Source organism: Emiliania huxleyi (genome assembly GCF_000372725.1).
Source record: "Emiliania huxleyi CCMP1516 chromosome Unknown EMIHUscaffold_158, whole genome shotgun sequence".
Taxonomy (NCBI): Eukaryota; Haptophyta; order Isochrysidales; family Noelaerhabdaceae; genus Emiliania; species Emiliania huxleyi.
Window position 1 is genome coordinate 248,728 of NW_005201004.1, and position 19,678 is coordinate 268,405.

General features: G+C 65.9%; 5 protein-coding genes across 5 annotated transcripts; 1 reads left to right on the plus strand and 4 right to left on the minus strand.

Annotated features, from left to right (window-relative positions):
• Positions 1-1,758: 1,758 nt before the first annotated feature.
• EMIHUDRAFT_455836 (hypothetical protein) lies at positions 1,759-4,351 on the plus strand (the record flags this gene model as incomplete). The annotated part of the gene is made up of 4 exons (XM_005785813.1): positions 1,759-2,367; positions 2,503-3,691; positions 3,859-4,065; positions 4,183-4,351. 2 exons carry the CDS (start codon positions 1,759-1,761, stop codon positions 2,941-2,943), a joined length of 1,050 nt encoding a protein of 349 aa, XP_005785870.1. The 3' UTR covers positions 2,944-3,691; positions 3,859-4,065; positions 4,183-4,351.
• Positions 4,352-4,874: 523 nt separating this feature from the next.
• On the minus strand, positions 4,875-5,702 carry EMIHUDRAFT_229814 (hypothetical protein; the record flags this gene model as incomplete). Its single annotated transcript, XM_005785814.1, has 3 exons — positions 4,875-4,897; positions 5,288-5,462; positions 5,541-5,702. The coding sequence occupies 3 exons, from the start codon at positions 5,700-5,702 to the stop codon at positions 4,875-4,877; spliced, it is 360 nt and encodes a 119-aa protein (XP_005785871.1).
• Positions 5,703-6,356: 654 nt separating this feature from the next.
• Positions 6,357-7,519, minus strand: EMIHUDRAFT_229815 (hypothetical protein; the record flags this gene model as incomplete). The annotated part of the gene is made up of 4 exons (XM_005785815.1): positions 6,357-6,396; positions 6,531-6,604; positions 6,683-6,751; positions 7,124-7,519. 4 exons carry the CDS (start codon positions 7,517-7,519, stop codon positions 6,357-6,359), a joined length of 579 nt encoding a protein of 192 aa, XP_005785872.1.
• A 52-nt stretch (positions 7,520-7,571) lies between these two features.
• On the minus strand, positions 7,572-8,385 carry EMIHUDRAFT_455838 (hypothetical protein; the record flags this gene model as incomplete). Its single annotated transcript, XM_005785816.1, has 4 exons — positions 7,572-7,936; positions 8,013-8,098; positions 8,176-8,250; positions 8,329-8,385. 4 exons carry the CDS (start codon positions 8,383-8,385, stop codon positions 7,813-7,815), a joined length of 342 nt encoding a protein of 113 aa, XP_005785873.1. The 3' UTR covers positions 7,572-7,812.
• A 6,561-nt stretch (positions 8,386-14,946) lies between these two features.
• EMIHUDRAFT_229818 (hypothetical protein) lies at positions 14,947-15,858 on the minus strand (the record flags this gene model as incomplete). Its single annotated transcript, XM_005785817.1, has 4 exons — positions 14,947-14,971; positions 15,170-15,315; positions 15,488-15,569; positions 15,659-15,858. The coding sequence occupies 4 exons, from the start codon at positions 15,856-15,858 to the stop codon at positions 14,947-14,949; spliced, it is 453 nt and encodes a 150-aa protein (XP_005785874.1).
• Positions 15,859-19,678: the final 3,820 nt, after the last annotated feature.

Consider the following 19,678-nt stretch of genomic DNA (forward strand, 5'->3'; position numbering starts at 1 on the left):
TCCCCTGGAGCTGCTGCTGCGGCTTCATGGACCTGTGCTGGTGGTGGTAGAGCTCATTGATGTGCGCAAAGGGGGTCTCTATCGACGCCTGGCTCTGCAGGGCGGAGGGAGCCATGGCGTGCAGGTCGGACATGCTCGACAGCGTCATGCCGGACCACGCGTGCTCTCGACTCGCTCGAACGCCGGGGTAGGAGGTGAAGAGAGGCTTGTTGTCGGCCCCATCCGCGCCCTGGTACCCCCACGGTGGGCGGACCGCCCGATGCGCCGCCAGCTTGCGTCGCGTTCGAGAGTTGCGCTGGCGCTCCAAGCATAGCTTGTACTCCAACACCTTCAGCGTTGCCGGTTTGGCCGTGGAGGCAGCGGCAGCTTTCGCTGGGAGTCGCCCCCTCGAGCTGGCGGCCGCCACCGTGCAAGGGCGCGTCTCTGCTCGCGCGGCTCTGACATCCGGGGTGTGGGCATCCCTCCTGTCTCGCCCGCTGCTGCAGGTGGCCGTAAACGGTCGACCCGCTTCCTCCCTTACCTCTGCCGCCAGGGAGCCACCGCATCCCCTGCCGCCGTTTAGCTCCCTCACCGCATGCTCTGCCGCCGTGCAAGGCCGTGGCGCCGCCTGATCCCTCGCAAAACTTGCAGCCGCTGCTGTGGCAGGACGAGGGGCTGTGTCCTTCCCGCCCGCTTCATGCAGAGCATACGGAGGCGGCGCTCGCTCCACCGGCTGTGGTCCACGGCGCTCACCCTCCGCTGAAGTTGATGGCCTTGGTGGGAGCGCATGCGCTGCGTGGGGTGTCGCCGCAAGGCACCGGAGCGCACCGGCCGCTGGGGACGCCTTTCGCCGTTGGAGCAGCTGGCGCTCTCGAACTGGGCTGATTGAGTCGAACAGGTTGAGCGCCCAGCGGCAGTCTGCAATGCTCGAAGCTGACGGCGAGAGGGCCAGTGCTGCCGTGCGGCCGGATCGATCCTGCAGATCGAAACGCGCGAGCCCGTCGCCGCAAGTGTCGGCACTCGGCTCTGGCCACGAATGCGAGTAGCCTAGCGTGTGCCCCAGCGCGTGGCGCTGTAATAGAGCATGTGTGTGGACGATACCGGGAGTCGGAGTCGTTTCACTCACCTCGATAAAGTCGAAGAAGAATGGCTCTCACCCTGTGTACCTTCCTACATACATACATACCCTGTGTGGTGGCGGCGTGCCGTCCTCCCATCCCTCCCTTGGGTTGTCTGTTTTCTTTCTTTCTTTCGGCCCTTTCCCTGCGAACGCGCACCCACCAGGGCTAGGGCTCTCTAGCGTCTAGCCCGCAACCCGATCCCGATCATCCGGCCCGCTGGGTGCGCTTCTTCTCGTGGCGGGGCCCCGAATTCCCCGTTTCTTTTCCCCCTCTAGAATACGCCGGTGGTGTGCCCCGTGTGGCACCCCGACCTGTTGTCTCACCCTGGCCCCCAAGATCGTTCGTTGGTCGTCACATTGTGACCCCCGACGTCGTCAAATGTCGCTCGTCTGTCCTTCCCCCCTAGTGTCGTGCGAGGGAGTTTTCTCGTAAAATTCTTTTCGCCATCCGAGACCGGCCAGGGTATCGCTCAAGAGGTGCGATACTGCGGGGGAGTGTAAGGTGCCTAGAGCCGATTTGGGTTGCTCTCGAATGCCGGTCGGACTCGATGTGCATCTTCATCGGCGATCTGTATCTGTATGGGCTTCCAGTATCGGACCTCAAGAAATGAGAAATGCGGTTTTGAGGTGACTTCTCGGACATTTCCGCCTAATCGGACATGAAACTAATCGTTGTGGGCGGCTCCGGCTACCTAGGCGCCCGCGTCGTGCGCCAGGCGCTGCTGCGAGGCCACTCCGTCACCTCCATCTCGCGCTCTGGCGGCCCGCCCGCTGGCGTCACTCCCGCGGCCGAGTTGGAGGGCGCCGAGTGGGTCGCAGGCGACGCCACCGTCCCAGAGGTGCAGGCGCGGGTCGGAGACGCCGACGGCGTGATAACAACCCTCGGTGTGTTTGGGACGAATGAGCGGATGCGCGCCGTGAACGGCGACGCCAACATTGCCATCGCCCGCGCTGCCGCAGCCGGCGGCGTGAAGCGGTTCGTGCACGTCTCTGCCGCAGAGTACGGCGTGATCGAGGGGCTGATCCCCGGATACTTTGAGGGGAAGCGCGCGGCGGACGCGGAGGTCGCCCGCCTCTTTGGCTCGCGCGGCACCGTCCTCCGGCCAGGCATGGTCCACGGGACGCGCCAGGCGGGCCCCGTCCAGCTGCCTCTCTGGCTGCTCGGCGCGCCTCTCGAAGCGGTGGGAGCCTCCCAGCCGGGTACGGCGCTCCGCGCGGCGCTCGGCCGCTTCGGAGGCGTCCTCACGCCAGCGATCGGCGTCGACACCGTCGCCGCCGCCGCCGTGGCGGCGGCGACTGGCGCCGGCGACGATGGCGCCGGCGGCGGCAGCGAGGCGGCGGGCGGAGACGCTGCGGCTCGGACCCTCGACTACGGCGGGATGGTCGACTTGGCGAGGTGCGAGGCGCGCGCCGCGGGGCCGGTGGTGGAGCTCTTTTGGGACGGCGGCTGCCCCCTCTGCCGGCGCGAGATTGGCTATTACCAGAGGCTCGACGTCGACGGGCGCGTGGCGTGGACAGACATTGACGCGGCGCCCGAGGCGCTGCAGCCGCACGGCGTCTCGCAGGAGGAGGCGATGGCGCGGATCCACGCGATCGGAGGCCGCGGCCAGCTCCTGAGCGGCGTCCCCGCCTTCCTCGCCGTCTGGGAGCAGCTGCCGTACTGGCGCCTCCTCCCGCCGCTCCTCACCGCCGCGCCCGGCGCTGTGCCGCTCGCCGAGGCCGCCTACCGACTCTTTGCGCGGCACCGCCTCACAGTCACGGGGCGCCGCTCCCTGGGCGCCGCCACGGCTTGTAGGCCGCCGTCCGCTGCAGCGCCCGCCGCAGGCTCCGCAGAGCCGAAGTGAGAGGCTCAGTTGGCGCCACCTCAGTGGACACCTCTCAGCGTCGCCACCAGCGCAGGCATGCTGGCCGGAGAAAATGCCACGCACGTCGATCCTAGAGAGGATACACGTCGCGCTCACCGCGCTCAAAAGGCGGCCCCTGTCGTGGTACGCGCCGGCGTGGGGAGAGAGAGCGAGACGAGGACTCGAGACGAGATATGTGTGGGGAGAGCCGAGACGTTCCTGGATCCTGCTTCCTCGTTTCGCACGCACGACGCACCGAGTGTGACCGAGCCCGCGGGGGTGTACCCGGCGCTTAGGTGTTAGAGTAATACGTAAACACAGGCGTGGCGGTACAGAAATAAACACTGGCACAAAACCGGACGCGCAACCGTGCAGTGCTCCGCCGCTTGACGAGGGGACAACTCTTTTGAATCTTGAGCGTCTCTCGCAGCCGCGGGGCGGGTTTCTCCATAATCGCACACAACATGCGTCTCAGGTTGAATTTCCAATTTCAGAGCTTGGGCAGCGGGAAGCTCTCCGGCGCCCACTCGATCGGGTTTGGGATGGAGAAAGTGTCGCCCTTGCCGAAGCCGAGCAGCGACTGTGCCGAGAGCTGGACAGGGAAGAAGCAGCCCATGCAGGCAGGCGTGATGCAGCCGAGGACGCGGAACTGGTTTTCAACGCCCTGCACGTGCATCTGGGTGAACTTGAGGTTGAGGTCGTTGGGCGCCTCGCCGTCGCCGCCAAACGGCCGCCACTCGCACTCTACCTGCTCACGGTGAGAGAGAGGTGGGAGAGAAAGGTGTGGAGAAAGAGGTGAGAGAGAGGTGTGAGGCGAGAGAGGTGTGGAGAAGTGGGTGTGAGAGAGAGGTGAGGGGAGAGAGGTGTGGAGAAAGAGGTGTGAGAGAGAGGTGAGGAGAGAGAGGTGTGGCCCGCCTTGATGTCCTCGAGCTTGGTGGTGAAGAGGCCGGCCGAGGCGGCCGGGAAGCACTGCGGCCCGCAGCAGAGCCCGTACATCACCCGCATCCGCAGCTGCTCCGCCGTCGAGAACTCCATCCTTGGCATCTCGAGAGAGAGCCGCAGCGGCCCCTGATTGGTCGCCATCGCGGCGAGCGAGTTTGGGTTGAGGTTCACGTTCTTCACCTGCGTCGCGCGCACGGGAGCCGCGGCTGCTCAGCCATCGGGTGGCAGTCCAGTCGGTGACACTCCACTCGGTGAGCAGACAGGCTCCTCCTCCCAACCTTCGGCTACGGCGGGCGCCTCGAGCGAGTGGATTTCCCCCACCACGTCCTCCTCCACGCCATCCGCCTTAGCGCCGGGCCAGTGGAAGCCCAGCTTGAGCCGCCCCAGCGTGATCGGAATGATAATTGGCGAGTCCTCGTTCGCTCGGGCTCGCAGCGCGTCATTCACCACCTTGGTGAGCATGCCTCGCTCGTTTGCCTGGTAGATGATGTCGTTGACGTACTTCTCGAGCTGCGGGCGGACGTGCTCGTTGGCCGCCTGGCCTGCGGCGTCGATCCAGCCGCCGACCGCGCCCTGGATGTCTGGCATCGGGACGCCCCAAAAGTCGCGAGACCTGGCCGACTCGTCCCGGTCGATCTGCGAGGGCTTGGGCGGGACGAAGTTGTTCTTCTCGCGCTTGAGCTGCACGTACTTCATGCTAGGCTTGGCCTTGGCCGGAGCGGCCTTCGTCGCAGCGGTGGCGCTCATGGTGGTGCAGCTGTGGGCGCGACTGGGCCGAAAGGCCTCCCGTGAATCCTGCGCCGCGGTGGGAACGAGGAAGGATGACGCTGGAAAAGCGGCGCGTGGACAAAAGAATTCTGGCCCCCAGAAATTTTCTCGGGTACAACTAGGGCCGTCCTCCATCCCTCCCTTGTTCTCTTTTCTCTTTCTTTCTTTAGGAGCATCAATTAACACCACTATTGCTAAATCTCTCTCTCAGAGCTCAGACCTCAGTCCCACAGCCACAGATCTTCTAAAAATCTCTCAGCCACAGCGGCTCTGGACACACTCTGGAGCGGTGCCGGTTTCCCACCATTCCCAGCCGGTTTCTATTTGGGAATCTCCCTCCGGGGGCGGGGGCGGGGGGCGGGGAGAGGAGACGGGCAGACGGCAGCGCTTTCTCGGGAACACGCGGGCGAAAAAAAAACGGGGTGTTATATCCTGCGCCTCAGCGTCGGAAAAGTCGAACTCGGAGTCATACTCGGAAGCAGGCACAGACGGCCGCGGTGATTTGGCAGGCGGCGAGGAGGGGGAGGGGGAGCGCGGCGGTGCGCGCTCGTGGCTCCCGCTGGTGCCAGAAGGGCCAGCGCCCAGCGCGCTCAGCCTGTTCTTGTTCACCTTGGGAGAGGGGGGTGGGGTCCACCTCCCTTGGGTGCGGGCTGGCGGTCAGGCTTGCGCTTGACCGCCTTGCCCGGCGGCTTGCGGCCAGGGTTCCTCATGGTGAACCTGTCCGGCATGCCGCCCTTCCCAACCCTGGTCCACCCCTCGGGCGACTCGTTGGGCTGGGGTTGCTGCACCTGTTGGTGCTGCGGGTGTGCCTGCGGTGCTGCGGCCGGAGCTGCAGCGGCGGCAGGCGGTGCTGCGGGCGGTGCCGCGGCGGAGGTGGCAGCAGGCACAGGCTGCGGTGGGGCACTGCCCTCCTTGGCCTGCTGCCGCTCCCTGTCCCTCTCCCACTGGGACTGGGGCTGGACAATGAACTGCTTGCCCATGGGCGTCGGGTTGACGCTGAAGCTCCACCAGTTGCGCTCCACGGCGAGCTGCGAGAGGATGCGAATCATCGCCTCGTCTTGCGGCGCCACCGCCTCTCCTGTGGCTTGCGCGCACAGTTTGAGCCTGGCCGCAACGGACGGGCCATCGCGAGCCTGCGTCGGCCATGGCCCCGTTTCGCCGTTTTTCCGTGGTGTGGAGTGCGTGAGACAGACGGGTCGATTTTTACGGCGGTCGGCGGGATCCTCTCTCCGCTCAAATTACAACGATCAACAATCTTAAGCAAAAAATGTCTTGTGGCTGTTCCTTCCGCTTTCTCTCTCTGCTCTCTCGCTCGCTCTCTCTCTCCCTCCACCTCCCTCCCTCCCTTCCTCCCTCCCCCCCCCCCCCCCCCTCTCTCAGGAGTGCTCGGCTCACCCTGGCACCGACACATCCACCACAACCACGCTCACATTGTCGTCGCTGCCTCGGTCCAGCGCCGCCTGCACCAGCGCGCGCGCGGCGGCGGCCAGGCCGGGCGCCTCCCCGGCCGCGGCGGCGGGGGCGGCCTCGTCGAGGACGCGAGCCGCGGTGGAGGGCGTGATCCAGTCCCACAGCCCGTCGCACGCGAGCACGAGCTTCGCCCCGCCTCCCGCCTCGCCGCCGCCCGCCTCGCCGCCTCCGGCCGGCAGCTCGACGCAGCGCAGCTCGGGCTCGGCGAGCAGCGAGCCGGCGGGCAGCCTCGCCTACCGGGACGTGCCCGACACGTGTCCGGGGACGTGTGCCCTTCAGCGGCGAGCGGGCGGGTAGCCCAGCCCTCGGAGGCGCAGACAGCCCCCCGAGGACAGCCGCTCGCCTTGAGCTCTGCTTGAAGTGTCTAGGGAAGTGTCTAGGGAAGTGTCTAGGGAAGTGTCCAGGACGGCCTCGCCTTGAGCTCGGCGTCGCCAAAGGCGCGCGAGACGGCGAGCCCGCCGCACCGCCCCGTCGACGACACCTGCCGGAGCGATCCGAGAGGGGCTCAGGGAAAGCGCCGAGGTGGCGACTGCCCTCTCCGCCCCCCGGCTGGCGACACCTCTGCACCAGCCTTCGCGAGCCGCGCCGCCTCGGTCGGCTCGGTCGGCCGGTGGATCGGGCAGAGCAGCTCCGGCGGGGAGGAGGCGCACCCACGCGGCGAGTGCAGCATCGCGTTGCAGTCGCCGAGCTGCAGCAGCTGCAGCCGCCGCCGCGGCCTGTCCACCAGCGCCACCGTGGCGCACGAGCCGTCGTGCCACCCCTGGCGAAGGATCGCCGCCTCCACCGCCGCAAACGCCGACCGCGCCGCCTCCTCGCGGATGATTTCCTCCTCGCCGTCGTCGCCCTGGCCCTCGCCGCTGCCGCCGCCCTCGCTGCTGCCGCCGCCCTCGCCGCCGCCCTCGCCGCTGCCGCCGCCCTCGCCGGCCGCCCTGCGCAGCGCGTCCGGCAGCTGGCGCGCCGCCAGCTTTGCGGCCCGTCTGCCGCCGTGGCCGTCATAGACCGCAAACATGTGCGCGCCGCAGATCGGCGCTCCGACCGAGACTTCGTCCTCCATCGTTGGCCGCCGGCCGCGGGCTGAGGCGCTGCCATACGCCGGGACGTTGGCACGGGAAGGCGCTCCGCACGAGGAGATTGGGAGCGACCACCTCCCGATGGCGAGCGGCGCACCCGGCTCTGCAGGCGCAGCGGCAGCCTCGAGGTACGCGGCACGCGACTCGGCCGTCTTCAACGCCTCGGCAGCGTGCCGCAGCTCGTGCACTGCGGAGGGCCGCTTGCGGAGCGCACGCTTGTACGCCTTGATCACGGCGGCAGGATCGTCTGGCACCGACGAGAGGCCGAGGAGGGCGAGGAGCGGAGCGAGGCCGTCTGCCGGATCGGCAGAGGCCTCTTTTTCCATGTATCGACGTCTTGCCGACTGGACGACAGCGCAGAGCCACAAGAAAAGGCGCTTTGACGGTTGCGGGCGCAAAGCAAGAAAACAGGCGCGACTCACACAACAAGAAGAGAGAAAAGACGGCGCAACACTCTACATACTGGCCGCGGCGACTGCGACCCCGCCAGGGCTAGGCGCCGCCCGTCGCGAAGCGTCGCGCCCACGTGGAGCACGAACGACGAACGCCCCGCCCGCTCCCCTTGCTGGGCCCGGCTGCGCGTAATGATGCAATACTGAGAAGGGGCTGCTGCTATTGCTCACTCTGCCGGAGCCGCCGCTGGCGCCGCCGCGGCCGCGGGCGCGCCGGGCTCGAGCCCCTTGACCTTGCGGGTAAGGAGGGACTTGCGGCGCGCGGCGGTGTTCTTGTGCAAGATGTTCCGCCTATTGAGTACGAAGCGTGGCCGCTCAGCTTCCCGCCTCCCTCTCCCGGCGGTGGGGCGCAGCAGGAGCAGCGCGCTTGACATTCTTGTCAATGATGGCCTGAGCGCGGTTGAGCCGCGAGGAGGCGTCCTGGTAGTCGCCGCCGTCCACCGCCTCAAACACCTGCCCGAGGGGGCCGAGCGCCGCTGAGCCACTCGCAACGTCGAGTTGCAACGGCGGCAGGGCGGGGCTCCATGCACCCGCTTGATGGCGGTTTTCATCTCCGACTTGTACATTTTGTTGTACTCGCGGCGGCGCTTGTTGGTGCGCTGCGGCTTTGTCAGAGCAATCATCGCGGCGGCAGGCTGCCGCGGCGGGGCGACGGCGCGCTGCAGCGGCGCCAGCGGCGTCACGAGCGCTGACGCGCAAGACAGAAGCGCAGACAGCACGAACAGGCGGAGGATGGACATGGCAGGGTCTGACGGGAGGAGGCGAGCTCTCAGGATCAGGCGCGGCGAGCGAGCGCGTGGGTGTGTAGGGCAGCTTTGAGCGGCACTGCTGCAGGGGCGCTCTGCGCTGCGGCGCTGCGGCGCTGCCCCGACCCCTCCCCAAACAGCGAAGAGGTGAAGTGGCGTGGCAGGAGACGCGACTCGCAGCAACGTGGGCGTAGATGCAGCAACGTGGGCGTAGATGTGGGCGCGGGGTGGGCGCGCGGCAGGCGTGCGGGCCTTGCAGGGGCGGTCGTCTAGCTCAGAGCAGCTCGGCCCCACAAAAAGAATTTTGGCGCGAGTGCTCCCCGCCCGTGTGTCCCTGATCGTCCTTACAAGATCCTGCTCGTGCAGGTGGGGACCCTGTCCTTCTCCCACCCCTTGTTTGGTGTGTCCCTTTTCTTTATTTATTTATTCGCCCTCCCGTCGGCGCTTGGTTGGGCCGGAGCTGCTGAATCGGCTCGGGCCGGCGCGAGGGGTGGTGCCTGCGCCCTCCAGAAGGCGCGCTCACGTCGTGGTGCTCGCGGCGGCGCGCGGGGCAGCTCCAACTGTTGGCGAGTCTCAACAGCAGCTTCAGGCAGTGCAGCGCAACGCCAGCTGCCTCTCTGGAGCTGCGCGGCCGAGGGAGGACCCGTGCGATGGCGCCGAGTGGTGGGATCGGGGCGCGCAGTCGGCCCGCTCGCCAGTGGCCAAGTCAGTCTGGCTGGCGAGAAGCGCCAGTGCCTTCTGTCCATTCTGGGCGAGGCCTGACTGCGCGCAATACTATCGCTGCGCCGGTGCGCGGTGGGCGCCCTCGATGCGGATTGCCGCGCCGTTGGTCAACACCGCGGCGCGGGTGTGGTCGGCGACTGCCGGGGTCGTCCTCCCGATGGGGGACTAGCACTAGCCGTCTTCCACATGGTCCCTCGGGTCCCTGCTGCTCCTAACCTCTTCGTACATCCTCCTGCTGATCTCCGCAAAGTCCTGCTCCCTCCCTCGTCTCGCCCTGCGCGTCTGCTCCGCCTCACCGTCTTCTGCCCTGCGTCGTCTGGTGACGGGGCCTCCATAGTCGGTCGAGGTCGCCGCCCTCCTCGTGCCTCTTCCCAACGTTCCCTCGGCGGCCGATGCCGTCTGCTCCAGCTCCCCAGTCCCCGGGTCTGCCCTGCTCTCGTCTGCGCTAGTCTCTGCTTCGTCATCACTGGCGCCTCTCCGCCTCTCTTACTGTGAGAATACAGTTGTTTTCGTTGAATTCTTTCTATGGGAGGGATGGGAAACCTCCATCGCCACAGCAAAGCTGTGCAGAGAGAGAAGCAGAAGCGCGCGCTTCTCGACAGGGGGGGCTTGTTGCACGAGTATATGGGACAAAAGCGTCGAAAATGTCCCAAAAAAGCGTGTCTCGAGTATGTTGCAGCCCCACAGCCGGCGCGCGCTGCCGGGAAGCACCGCTCGCGTGTCGGCCGCACTCCCTGGCACCCAGGGAGTGCGGCCGACCGACCAGACCGAGTAGGCTCGACGCCGCTCTCGCTGTGGGGCTGCAACAAACTCGCCGCCGAGCGTGCCACCGACGGCGTCCCGGCGGAGGTGATGGAGTGTGAGACCTGAGGCTGCGGAGGTGACGCCTGAGGTACCGGTTCGTGCACAGCGACTCAGCCGGCGACCGCCACGGGCTCAGACGAGACCTGTCGACGCGTTCCGGCTCAGCTTCACCGTGGTCATCGGGCGTCTGTCGACGTCAGGACCACCCATACAGCTCGCGGGTTTGAGGTCGCAAGAGCCAAGATGGTGGCGTTTGGACATCCCAACCATCACACAAGACAGCCTATAGGTGATGGCGGGACGGCGCAGTGTTTGTGGCACTCGGCAGTAGGCACCCGCGGCACGGCCCCGCTGTCGGCTCTCGCGGGCTGTGCGGAACCGGCCCCAGAAGGGGACGGTCCGGGCGAGTGTGGCAGCTCCTGCGCTAGTATGGGCACCCTCTATCACAACACTACTGATCCTGGCCATTAGAGCTGCCAGGGATAGCGTCAGGAGCCGGTAGGAGTCAAAACCCCTCATATTTGAGACATCGTGTCCCATATACTCGTGCAACAAGCCGGGGGCGCCACCACGTGGACAGGGCTCCGCGCGCGCACACCCCACACCCCCAAAAAGTTGTCATACGCAACAGCAGCGCGAACCTTTTGCGGTCGGCTTACCCACCAGTATTGTCACGCCACGTAGTCCTCCTCATCGTACTCGTCGACGACTGTGTGATATCGTCGCGGAGAGTCGGGCCCAGGGTTGCGCGGGCGTTCTGGGCGGCCCATGTGCGAACGGCAAAGTTAGGCGCGTGTTTGTTCTTTGCATCCCATTGTGAAACTGCAGGGGAACAGTGCCTTGCCATTACTTGCGATGACGAACTGGGATTCGGTGGTCGACGTTACGAGCTCTCCGTTGCCCTGCGCACCCCCACGCGTGCCGTGGAGGAGACCTGCGCGGCTGGGAGGACGGCAGTGCAGCGCCACCATGTCGCAGATGCCGGCTGCAGAGGAGGCGGCGGCAGCTGATACAAACGAGGCGCTGCTCTCCTTTTCAGACCCGGAGAAAGTCGCGCTCGGCATTCTCAAGCGCGGCGTGCCCGAGATGGCGACACCAAAGGCGGGGTCGACGTGGGAGTCGCTAACTCAGGAGGAAGTGCAGCGTCGCCTGCTCGCGATCCTCGTCGTTGACGGCAAGTACCGTGTAAAGAACCTTCAAAGCGCCTACAAATCGATCAGTGTTTCGGTCCAAACGCGGATCTCTGCAAAATCAGAAGCCGCGTCGAAGCTAGTGGAGGCGCTGCAGACGGAGGAATCGCTCAAGTTCCTCGACTTTCGACTCGATGGCAACCAGCAGATCTTGACGGGCCGTGTCATGCGCTTTCTCATGTCCTCGATTGCCTTCACCGGGAAATTTGCCATCTCGGAAGCGGATCGGCAGGATTGGGAGCGCGCTAGCGGGGAGCAAGACTGGGCGGCGCTCGCCGACGTCAACGAGAAGGCGTTCGGAGAGTGGAAGGAACTCGCGCGTCGCACTCTCAAGGAGGCGACATGGGAGTGGCTGGACGAGTGCGTCGGGATGTCGATGGGGGATGAGAACAAAGTGCACGGCGGCCTCAAGTTCCCCAAAAAGGCGTCGGAGGGGAAAGCTGGGAGGGCTCCGGCGGCGACGGGTGGCTTGCGGGCGGTCGGCGGCGGGGCCAATGGCGACACAGCTCCTCCGGCCGCGGCGCTCGCGCAGTCCCAAGCCGTCGCGCACAGCTTCGCGCCTCATCTCGTCCTGCGGCTGTATGCCGTGATGCACGAACCCCGCCTGAAGCTGGTGGTGGAGACGATGTGGAAGGGCGCCACGCATGATCAGCTCACGGAGAAGGAGGCCCAGGCAGCCAAAAGCCAAGCCCTTCTCACCGAGCTGCAAAATGCGAGCCCCGAGAGAATCAAGGACTTGATGCCTCGTAGCTTGCTGTCTGCGCTCCAGACCCCCTGGAGCCAGCATGACGACATTCGTGAGGCGGCGTCGAGGTGCATCACCGAGGCCTACACCGGCGACCCTGGCGCGCCGCAGCTCGATGCTGTGTTTCTCGCCACTGCGATCGCCAAGATCAAGAAGGCGATAACTCAGGGCAAGGCAGTCGTTGACACTCACGATGCACCTAACACCAAATCGGGCGCGGCGCAGAGGTGGCGGGAGGTCGAAATGGGCGACCTGGCTGACACGATGCTGAATACCCAGTTCAAGACCGATCTCGGCTCGAGGCAGGAGAAGATCCTGACGGCGCTGTTGGGCAGGGTACCCCGCGGCTCGACTAGCACATTTCTTGTCGAAAACCGAAACTGCTCACACGCGGCCATGTAACCGCATAGGTCGGCGCTGTTGGTGACAGCGAGCTCACCAACCGGCTGCCGCGGGAGCCTAATCCTCTCGGCATCGTTGACGCCAGCATTGCCGGCCGCCCTCCGGCGTTGCAGCTTCCGCAGCGCTCACGCGAGCAGAACCAAAAGCAGCGTGGCGGCAGCGGCACCGACTCCGGCTTGCCGGCGGAGTTTCATGGGCAGGTGGCTCAAAGCATCGTTTGGATGGGCGAGGAGGCGAGGCAGAGTGTGCTTGCTTCCGGCGGGCCGCACGTCGGCACTAGCAGCCTGGCTGAGAAGGCGACGGCAGCGGGGCGGGATGCTGAGGCACTGGCAATCGAGCGGCAAAAGTCCGAGACCGAAATGCTGAAAACCATCGCCGGCCTCCCAGAGAGGTTTGCGGCCGTGGCCGATCCCGTAGTGCACAAGATGCTGGGAGGCATTACCAACGCTCTCGGCAAGCCGCGCGAGCCGACGCCCGTGGAGAAGGAGTACGAGGCTGCCCGGCTCGGCGCAGGGACGGTGGCGCCCAACAACTTTGCCCTCGCTTTTCCTATGCACGGCGGCGGCCTCGCCCACCCTCCGTCCGGCTCTGCTCTCCCACAGCCTCCCAATCTTCAACGCGGAGCCTTCCGAGTCCCTGTTGGGGGTGGCAAGGAGCCGCGACGACGCAACACGGCTGAGGCAGCAGGCAACTCTAGCTCCGAAGAAGAGGAGGGTGGGGAGGCCGACGCTTCGAAGGGCGCGGTCATTGCCGCCGCTCCAGCGGCGGCAGCTGGGTCCGGCTACAAGCGGGATCGCTCGCCCTCGGCTGCTTCCGAGGACGGGGTCGTAGAATCCTCGTATCTGTCCCCTCCCTGCCCCAGCCTCGTCCCAGCTGAGCAGACCATCGGCAGCTACGTCGCGGCCAACTACTCGGGCACGGCGGTCAGCATCTCCAAGATCGACTGCCTCGCGCCGGCAGAGAAACCCTTCGCTGAAGATGTCGCTGACTTCTGGGCTGGCTCCTTCTCGCCTTTTGAGGAGGTGCACTGCCGGGATGGTGCCGATGCCGCTCTCATCGCCGCGGCTCTCGACACGGAGTTCCAAGCCCTCGGCGTGCTGGCCTTTGCGCGCGGCGAGGGCGGCAAGACAGACCCTACGCAATGGGCGCCCATTCAGCACGGCGTAATGAAGCAAGCCGTTGCTGCACTTCCGGGGAGCCGGAAAGAGGAGCCGCCGGTCATGACCGAGATTCTCGGCACGACCCCAGGGGATGTGAGGTTACCGACTGCACTCCAAGTGCTCCAAGTGCAAACGCGACATGTCGCCATACGATTAACTCGCAAGACGCAAGCCTCTCGCGTGCAGTGTCGGAGTGTGCGAGTGTCATCTCAGTCATGTGAGAGAGATTTTTAGCAATACCAAACAAATCTAACACTCACACGTAGCCCGGCCAACCCTTCTCCCACAAGACCGGCCACGGCTACGTCAAGGCGCATCGCGGTTTCTACCACGACGCGATCTTTGTCAAGCGCAACAACTTCAACCTGCTGCTCCACGAGACGTTCGGCGGCGGCTTCTCGCCCACCGCCGTTCTCAAGCTGCGCCGCCTCGCGCGCAAAGTCGCGCGCGGCAGCGTCGACCGCACGGCCTACTCGCCCAAGTACTCGCTCTCTTTTATGTCCCACCATGCAGAGCGCATCTCTCTCTCTGTTGTGCGAGGCGTGAACCGCGCCATTCGCTCTCACCTGGCAACCCTGTCTGCACGTCTCGCGCGCGCGTGAACAGGGCTCCAGGCCCCAAATGAATGACGTTGTTTGTCATGTGTGAAGTGTCCCGCTCCAAAATGAATAAATGTCGTGCCACGTGTGGGTGTGCACACGTGCACATTGTAGAGTATATGAGACTGTGTCTGTGACTAGTTGCAAAAAGTCTCACGTGGAAAAAGCACCAAAAACTACCAAAAACGATGTCACGCTCACGGCCAGCTCGGCACTATCTACTCAAAAAAAGTGACGTAGAGCACCCACTTTTTAAGCGTTCCGTGCACACACAAGGTCCGCCTGCGTGCACCGCCAGCTTCTCAGGGCCATCGCGCGAAAAACGACGGAGGAGATGCATCCTAGCTGTCGCCACCGAAGGCGACTCGACGTCGCTGAGATCGGAGATCAAGCTCTGACAGGTCACACGTCGCTCCTTTGACGCCGACGTGGCTCACCCGTGCAGAGCGCATCAGGACACAGTCTCGACGCGCTCGGTACGACGCCTGCGACCCGTCTCGGGTCAGGTGGCACGACGCTCATCGCGCCTGCCAGCGCTGCCGTGCAGGCTGCCACGACGAGGTCGAGCACGCTTCTATACGCTCGCCGAGCCTTCCTTTCCATCCCATTAGGCAGCCTGGGAACGGTGGCGGTCAGAGGCAAAGCCTGCGAGGGGTGGTGGAACCACATGTCACGGCCACCGCCGGCTCGACGCAACGATAGCCTCCGGAGGCTGACTTTGAGGCACCATCATCGGACGATGTCGACGAGTTGGGTCGCTCTCGCGGTAGCCAGGTAGCCCCCCATACTAGTAGCACCAGCCATGGCCTCAGGGAGCGCGGGCGAGGGCGCTGGGAGCAACACGGACAAAAAACATCAAAAGTGGGTCATTTTTCCACATATACACCAGTCACCACCCCCGTATTTGCAACTAGTCCTGTGTGACTGAGACGTCATATAGAGTGAGACTCACGGTTCCTGACGGGCTCCGGCATCCTCTCTCTTTTCAACACTATCGCAAAGCAAGTGCACCAGCTTGACGGTGCGCAAGACTATACCTTAGGTACACAAACTCCAGGCTCTCATCGCCTCGCCTGCTCCGCCCCGCCGACGCTGTCCTCCAGCGCCCGCGCCGCAGCTGCCGCCTTGGCCGCCGCCGCGCGCTGCCCGGCGGACCCCTGCGGCCCGCCCACCGGCCCGCACTCTCTGACCGCGTCGAGCGGGCGGTAGGAGAGCACGCCCTGCGCGTTGGTCTCGGCGGGCTCCAGGTTCTCGGCCCGCGATGCGTGTATCCGCCGCAGGTTCTTGCTCATCTGAATCGCCTGTGCGCCGCGGGCCGCTCCGATGCTGGCGTGCGTGGCGGCGGGGCAGGCGCGGGGGCGCGGCGCGGGCGCGGCGTGCCTTGGGGTAGCGGAGAATCTCGCGCGGCGTCCGCATCAGATAGTCGTCGATCCCGTGCGGCAGCTTCTTGATCTGCTTGATGACGGACGCGACCGCGCGAAAGTGGAGGAAGCGGTTGTACGTCTCGCTCCAAAAGCGCTTGCTCTGCACGTTGGGCTTCCATGTCCGCCGCGACCTGCGGCCGGGGACGGGGAGGGCGGGGCTGGGAGCTCGACCGCGACCACTGCCGGCGCGTGCGTCGTCGCGGGGGGCGGGTGGGGCCACTTTTTGTTGGAGAACGAGATGATGTTTCCAAACTGGATCATCTTTCCGCCGAAGAGGCCGCGTGCTCCGCGCTTGAAGAGATTGGCCACCTTGGCCGAGTCTCGCGGCTTTGGTGCCTGCGCGGCGCGCTTTGCCATGAGCCGCACCGGCGCTGGCGGCTGCATCGGAAGCCGCAGCGTTCGGGCGAGGGCCGAGAGCATATCGAGCTTTCCTCGCTGCGCGTGTGAGCTCCTTCTCGATGGCCCAGTTCCGCGCCCGGTCTGCCTTGCGGTCGTGCCACAAGCGCCAGCGCAGCGCCGAGCTTCGCAGCGGCTCCAAAGAAGAATTCTTGAGATACAAGCCTCTCTCACAGCACACTGGCACGACAAGGGCGCAGACTGGCGCGGACTGGCACACACACAGGCTCACCACCGGAGCCGCCTAAGCGACTCCGTTAAGAACGGCAATGCACTCCGCACCATGCACAATGCCGCTCTCCCCGCACGCTAGCTCGTTCACCGTCTGCCACGCCACGGCGGTGTGGAGGACGACAGACAAGCGCTGCATCTGCAGCCCGTGCCAGTTCTTGGTGGTCCATGTGACCTCGTCCAGGTGCTGAGCGTGCGAAAGTTTGTTGCTCAGCTGGTTCGCCGCCTCCCTCAGGGTGCTGCGAACCTCCTTTCCAAAGCCTCCGAAAGCCTCAAAATCAAACAAACGTAGATCGCAATCCTGCTGCCGCGCAAAGGGGTAATCGCCAGGCTGCTCCGTGAGCTTTCCCTTGGGGGCATCCTCCTCCTCCCCCTCCTCCCCCTCCTCCTCGGCCCCCTCCTCCTCCCCCGCCACCGCCGCTGCCGTCGCTTCCGACGGAGACCACTTGCCGCGCCCTTTGACCAACTTGAGCAGCCCGGTCTCCGTGTTGCCAAAGCGCACATAGGCCCCCTTCCAGCCGAGCCGAATTTCACCCTCTCCATCCTTGCCCTTGCTGTTGCTCGCGAGCGAACTCGTAAGCTTCAGGGCGGCCGCGGCGGCAGGGGCGGCAGCGCAGGGGGCGAGCGCACAGGCGAGGGCGAGGGCGAAAGCGGGGACGGGGCCGGCGGGAGGCGCGAGAGGAGGGCAGGAGGGTGGCCATCACCCGACCACACACCCACTGGCGCAGGGGGCGGCCTCACCTCTGGCCCGAGGGCCCGCGCCGCAGGCGGCGGGGCGCCCGCCTCCGCCGCCACCGTCTCGTCCGCCGCATCCTCGGTGGAGGCAGGAGCCCGCGCCTCGTGCTCGGGGAGGGCAGAGGCATCCGGCGAGAGGAAGGCGCGGAGGTCGTAGGCCGAGCAATTAGCGATGTAGAAGAGGACGTGCCCGTGGCAAAGTCGGCGCTTCGAGGGGTCCGAGCAAGAGGAGCAACAGCAGGCGAGAAAGAAACCCGCGAGCTCCCGCCGGACGCGCTCGACAAAAGCAGGGCTGGCCCGAAGGCGCGCAGCAAACTCGCGGACGCACTCCCTGCGCCCAAACGAGTCGCGGGGATCGCGAAGGGGGAAAGGGTTGCCCCAGGGAGACGAAGCGCACTGCGCGCCCAGGTCAAACCCGGACCTGAGTCGCGGGTGGACGCAGCCCTGGCAGCCGCCGCATCGCATGACGCTCCGCCACTCGCCGCCGCCTCGCGGCCTCGCCCGCCGCAGCTCGCTCTGGTTCCCCACCCGCCAAAGAAGAATTTAACGACACTCGCGCTCACAGCACGAAAAATCTGAGGGACGGCCGTACTTTGCGCGTGCGCGCGGCCTGCTATGCACGCGCCCGCCCCGGCGGAGCGAGCGGCCGGCCGCGGACCTGACCAGCCTACTTCTGGGCCGTCCTCACTGGCTTCCGCCGCCGCCGTCGCCCTCGCAGACCCGCCCGCCATGCTCGCCGCAGCGCCTGCGCACACGCCACAAACGCCATTTCATGAGCCCACAGATCCGCCAGCTCTGGGCGAGGGCCAGCCGGGCACGTCAGCTCCCACCTCGCAGCAGCCAGCGCAGCAGCCCTCGCAGCAGCCAGCGCAGCAGCCCTCGCAGCAGCCAGCGCAGCAGCAGCAGCCCTCGCAGCAGCCAGCGCAGCAGCAGCAGCCCTCGCAGCAGCCAGCGCAGCAGCAGCAGCCCTCGCAGCAGCCAGCGCAGCAGCAGCAGCCCTCGCAGCAGCCAGCGCAGCAGCAGCAGCCCTCGCAGCAGCCAGCGCAGCAGCAGCAGCCCTCGCAGCAGCCAGCGCAGCAGCAGCAGCCCTCGCAGCAGCCAGCGCAGCAGCAGCAGCCCTCGCAGCAGCCAGCGCAGCAGCAGCAGCCCTCGCAGCAGCCAGCGCAGCAGCAGCAGCCCTCGCAGCAGCCAGCGCAGCAGCCCTCGCAGCAGCCAGCGCAGCACCCCGCTCCCTCATACGCTTACGGTGCCTCCAATGACTTCGTTGAGCTCATGCAAGTCAACCAGTGTGGCGACATCCAGACGAGCACCACCCTCATCTTCTCACCACCACGAACCACGATGGGGCCGCTCACTGTGCAGCTTCCACTGTTCATCACCCCCCCCCATCTATGCGGCTACCTACCGAGTGGCCCTTTGCATCGCCGACAACGGCGCGCTTCTCGTCCCGAACCACGGCAACGACTCTGTCTTCCGAGACACCGACCTCGCGACCCAGCTGGAGGGCCGCAACCTCTTCCACGACGACACCCAAACCCTCCTCTCCCGCCTCACCATTATGAACCCCTCTGACGTGCAAAACGGTAGGCCGGTCGCTCCCCCGTCTTTGGGCCCTGTTGAGTCGTTCCGGAAGTTGAAGTTGGCGCATCACAAAGAACCCAAATCCAACCCTGCCAACCGAGCAAGCCCATGGATCCACACACCGCGACGCAACGCCAGGATATGTACCACGTCGACGGGGGAAGTAATTCCTCTACTCGAGTAGCCTACTGAAAAATAATTTTACAACGCCTCTGCTCAACAAATCTGCTCTTAACATGTATGTATGTAGGAAGGTGAAGAACAGCCAGGCTCGGACTGGACACCAACGCGGTATGGGTGGACGCTGGACAGATGATGACGACACGCACGAGCGACACACAGACACAAACAAGCTCACAAGACACGTATGTATGTAGAAAGATGAACAACAGTCAGGCTCTGAATAACTCAAGGCCGCGCCCCTCCTCCTGTCGCCTCCCCCAGGCACAGCTACTGAAAAAGAAAAACCGGAAATTCTGTCCTCCTGGTGGACCCAAGATCGCTTGGTGCGCCAGCATCGGCCCTTGCCTCTCCTCTCCCCTCCCTGCTCTCCCCGCCAGACACCCCGAGCAGCGCCCGCACCCGCGCCCGGCACCGCCATCCTCACCCGCCGGGCCCGCGTTGCACACACCCTGCGAGCCTGCGCGCGAGGCTGAGCCTTCCGCACATGTTGCAGCTGCGATGGCGCTTATCGAGTACCCCACCAAGCTGCACGAGGCCGCCGCAAAGGCGGAGACCTCCACCGTGGCGTCGCTCATCAATGGCGACTCGATCAAGGAGGTTGACTCCCTCAACCAGGCGCGGGCAACATGCCGCGACCGACCACGCACACCTCGCCTGCCTCTCGCCCTGTCCCGCCGCCTCGATGCCGGCGTCGGCGTCCTTCCGACCCCGCCCGCCGCGCCGCCGCAGACGCCGCTGATCATGTGCGTGCGGGGACGCGCGGAGAATGAGGCCGCCGCGGAGAACATTGCAGCCTGCGCCAAGGTGAGCCACTGCCGCCGCCACCGCCGGCTGAAGCCCTCCGCCGCCACCCCACCGCCTCCGCCCCCACCGCCTCCCCGCCGCCGCCGCCGCCCCGACAGGCGCTGATCGGCGCCGGCGCCGACGTCAACACCCCCGACAAGTACGGCGACACGCCGCTGATACTCGCGGTGATGGACGGGGCCGGCGTGCCGAAGACTGCGACCGTCAAGGTGCTCATCGACGCGGGCGCAGACGTGATGCAGGCGAGTCCGCGCGCCACACACACACACACACACCTCCCCCGGTTTTTCGCGGGAATGGCGCTGCCCGG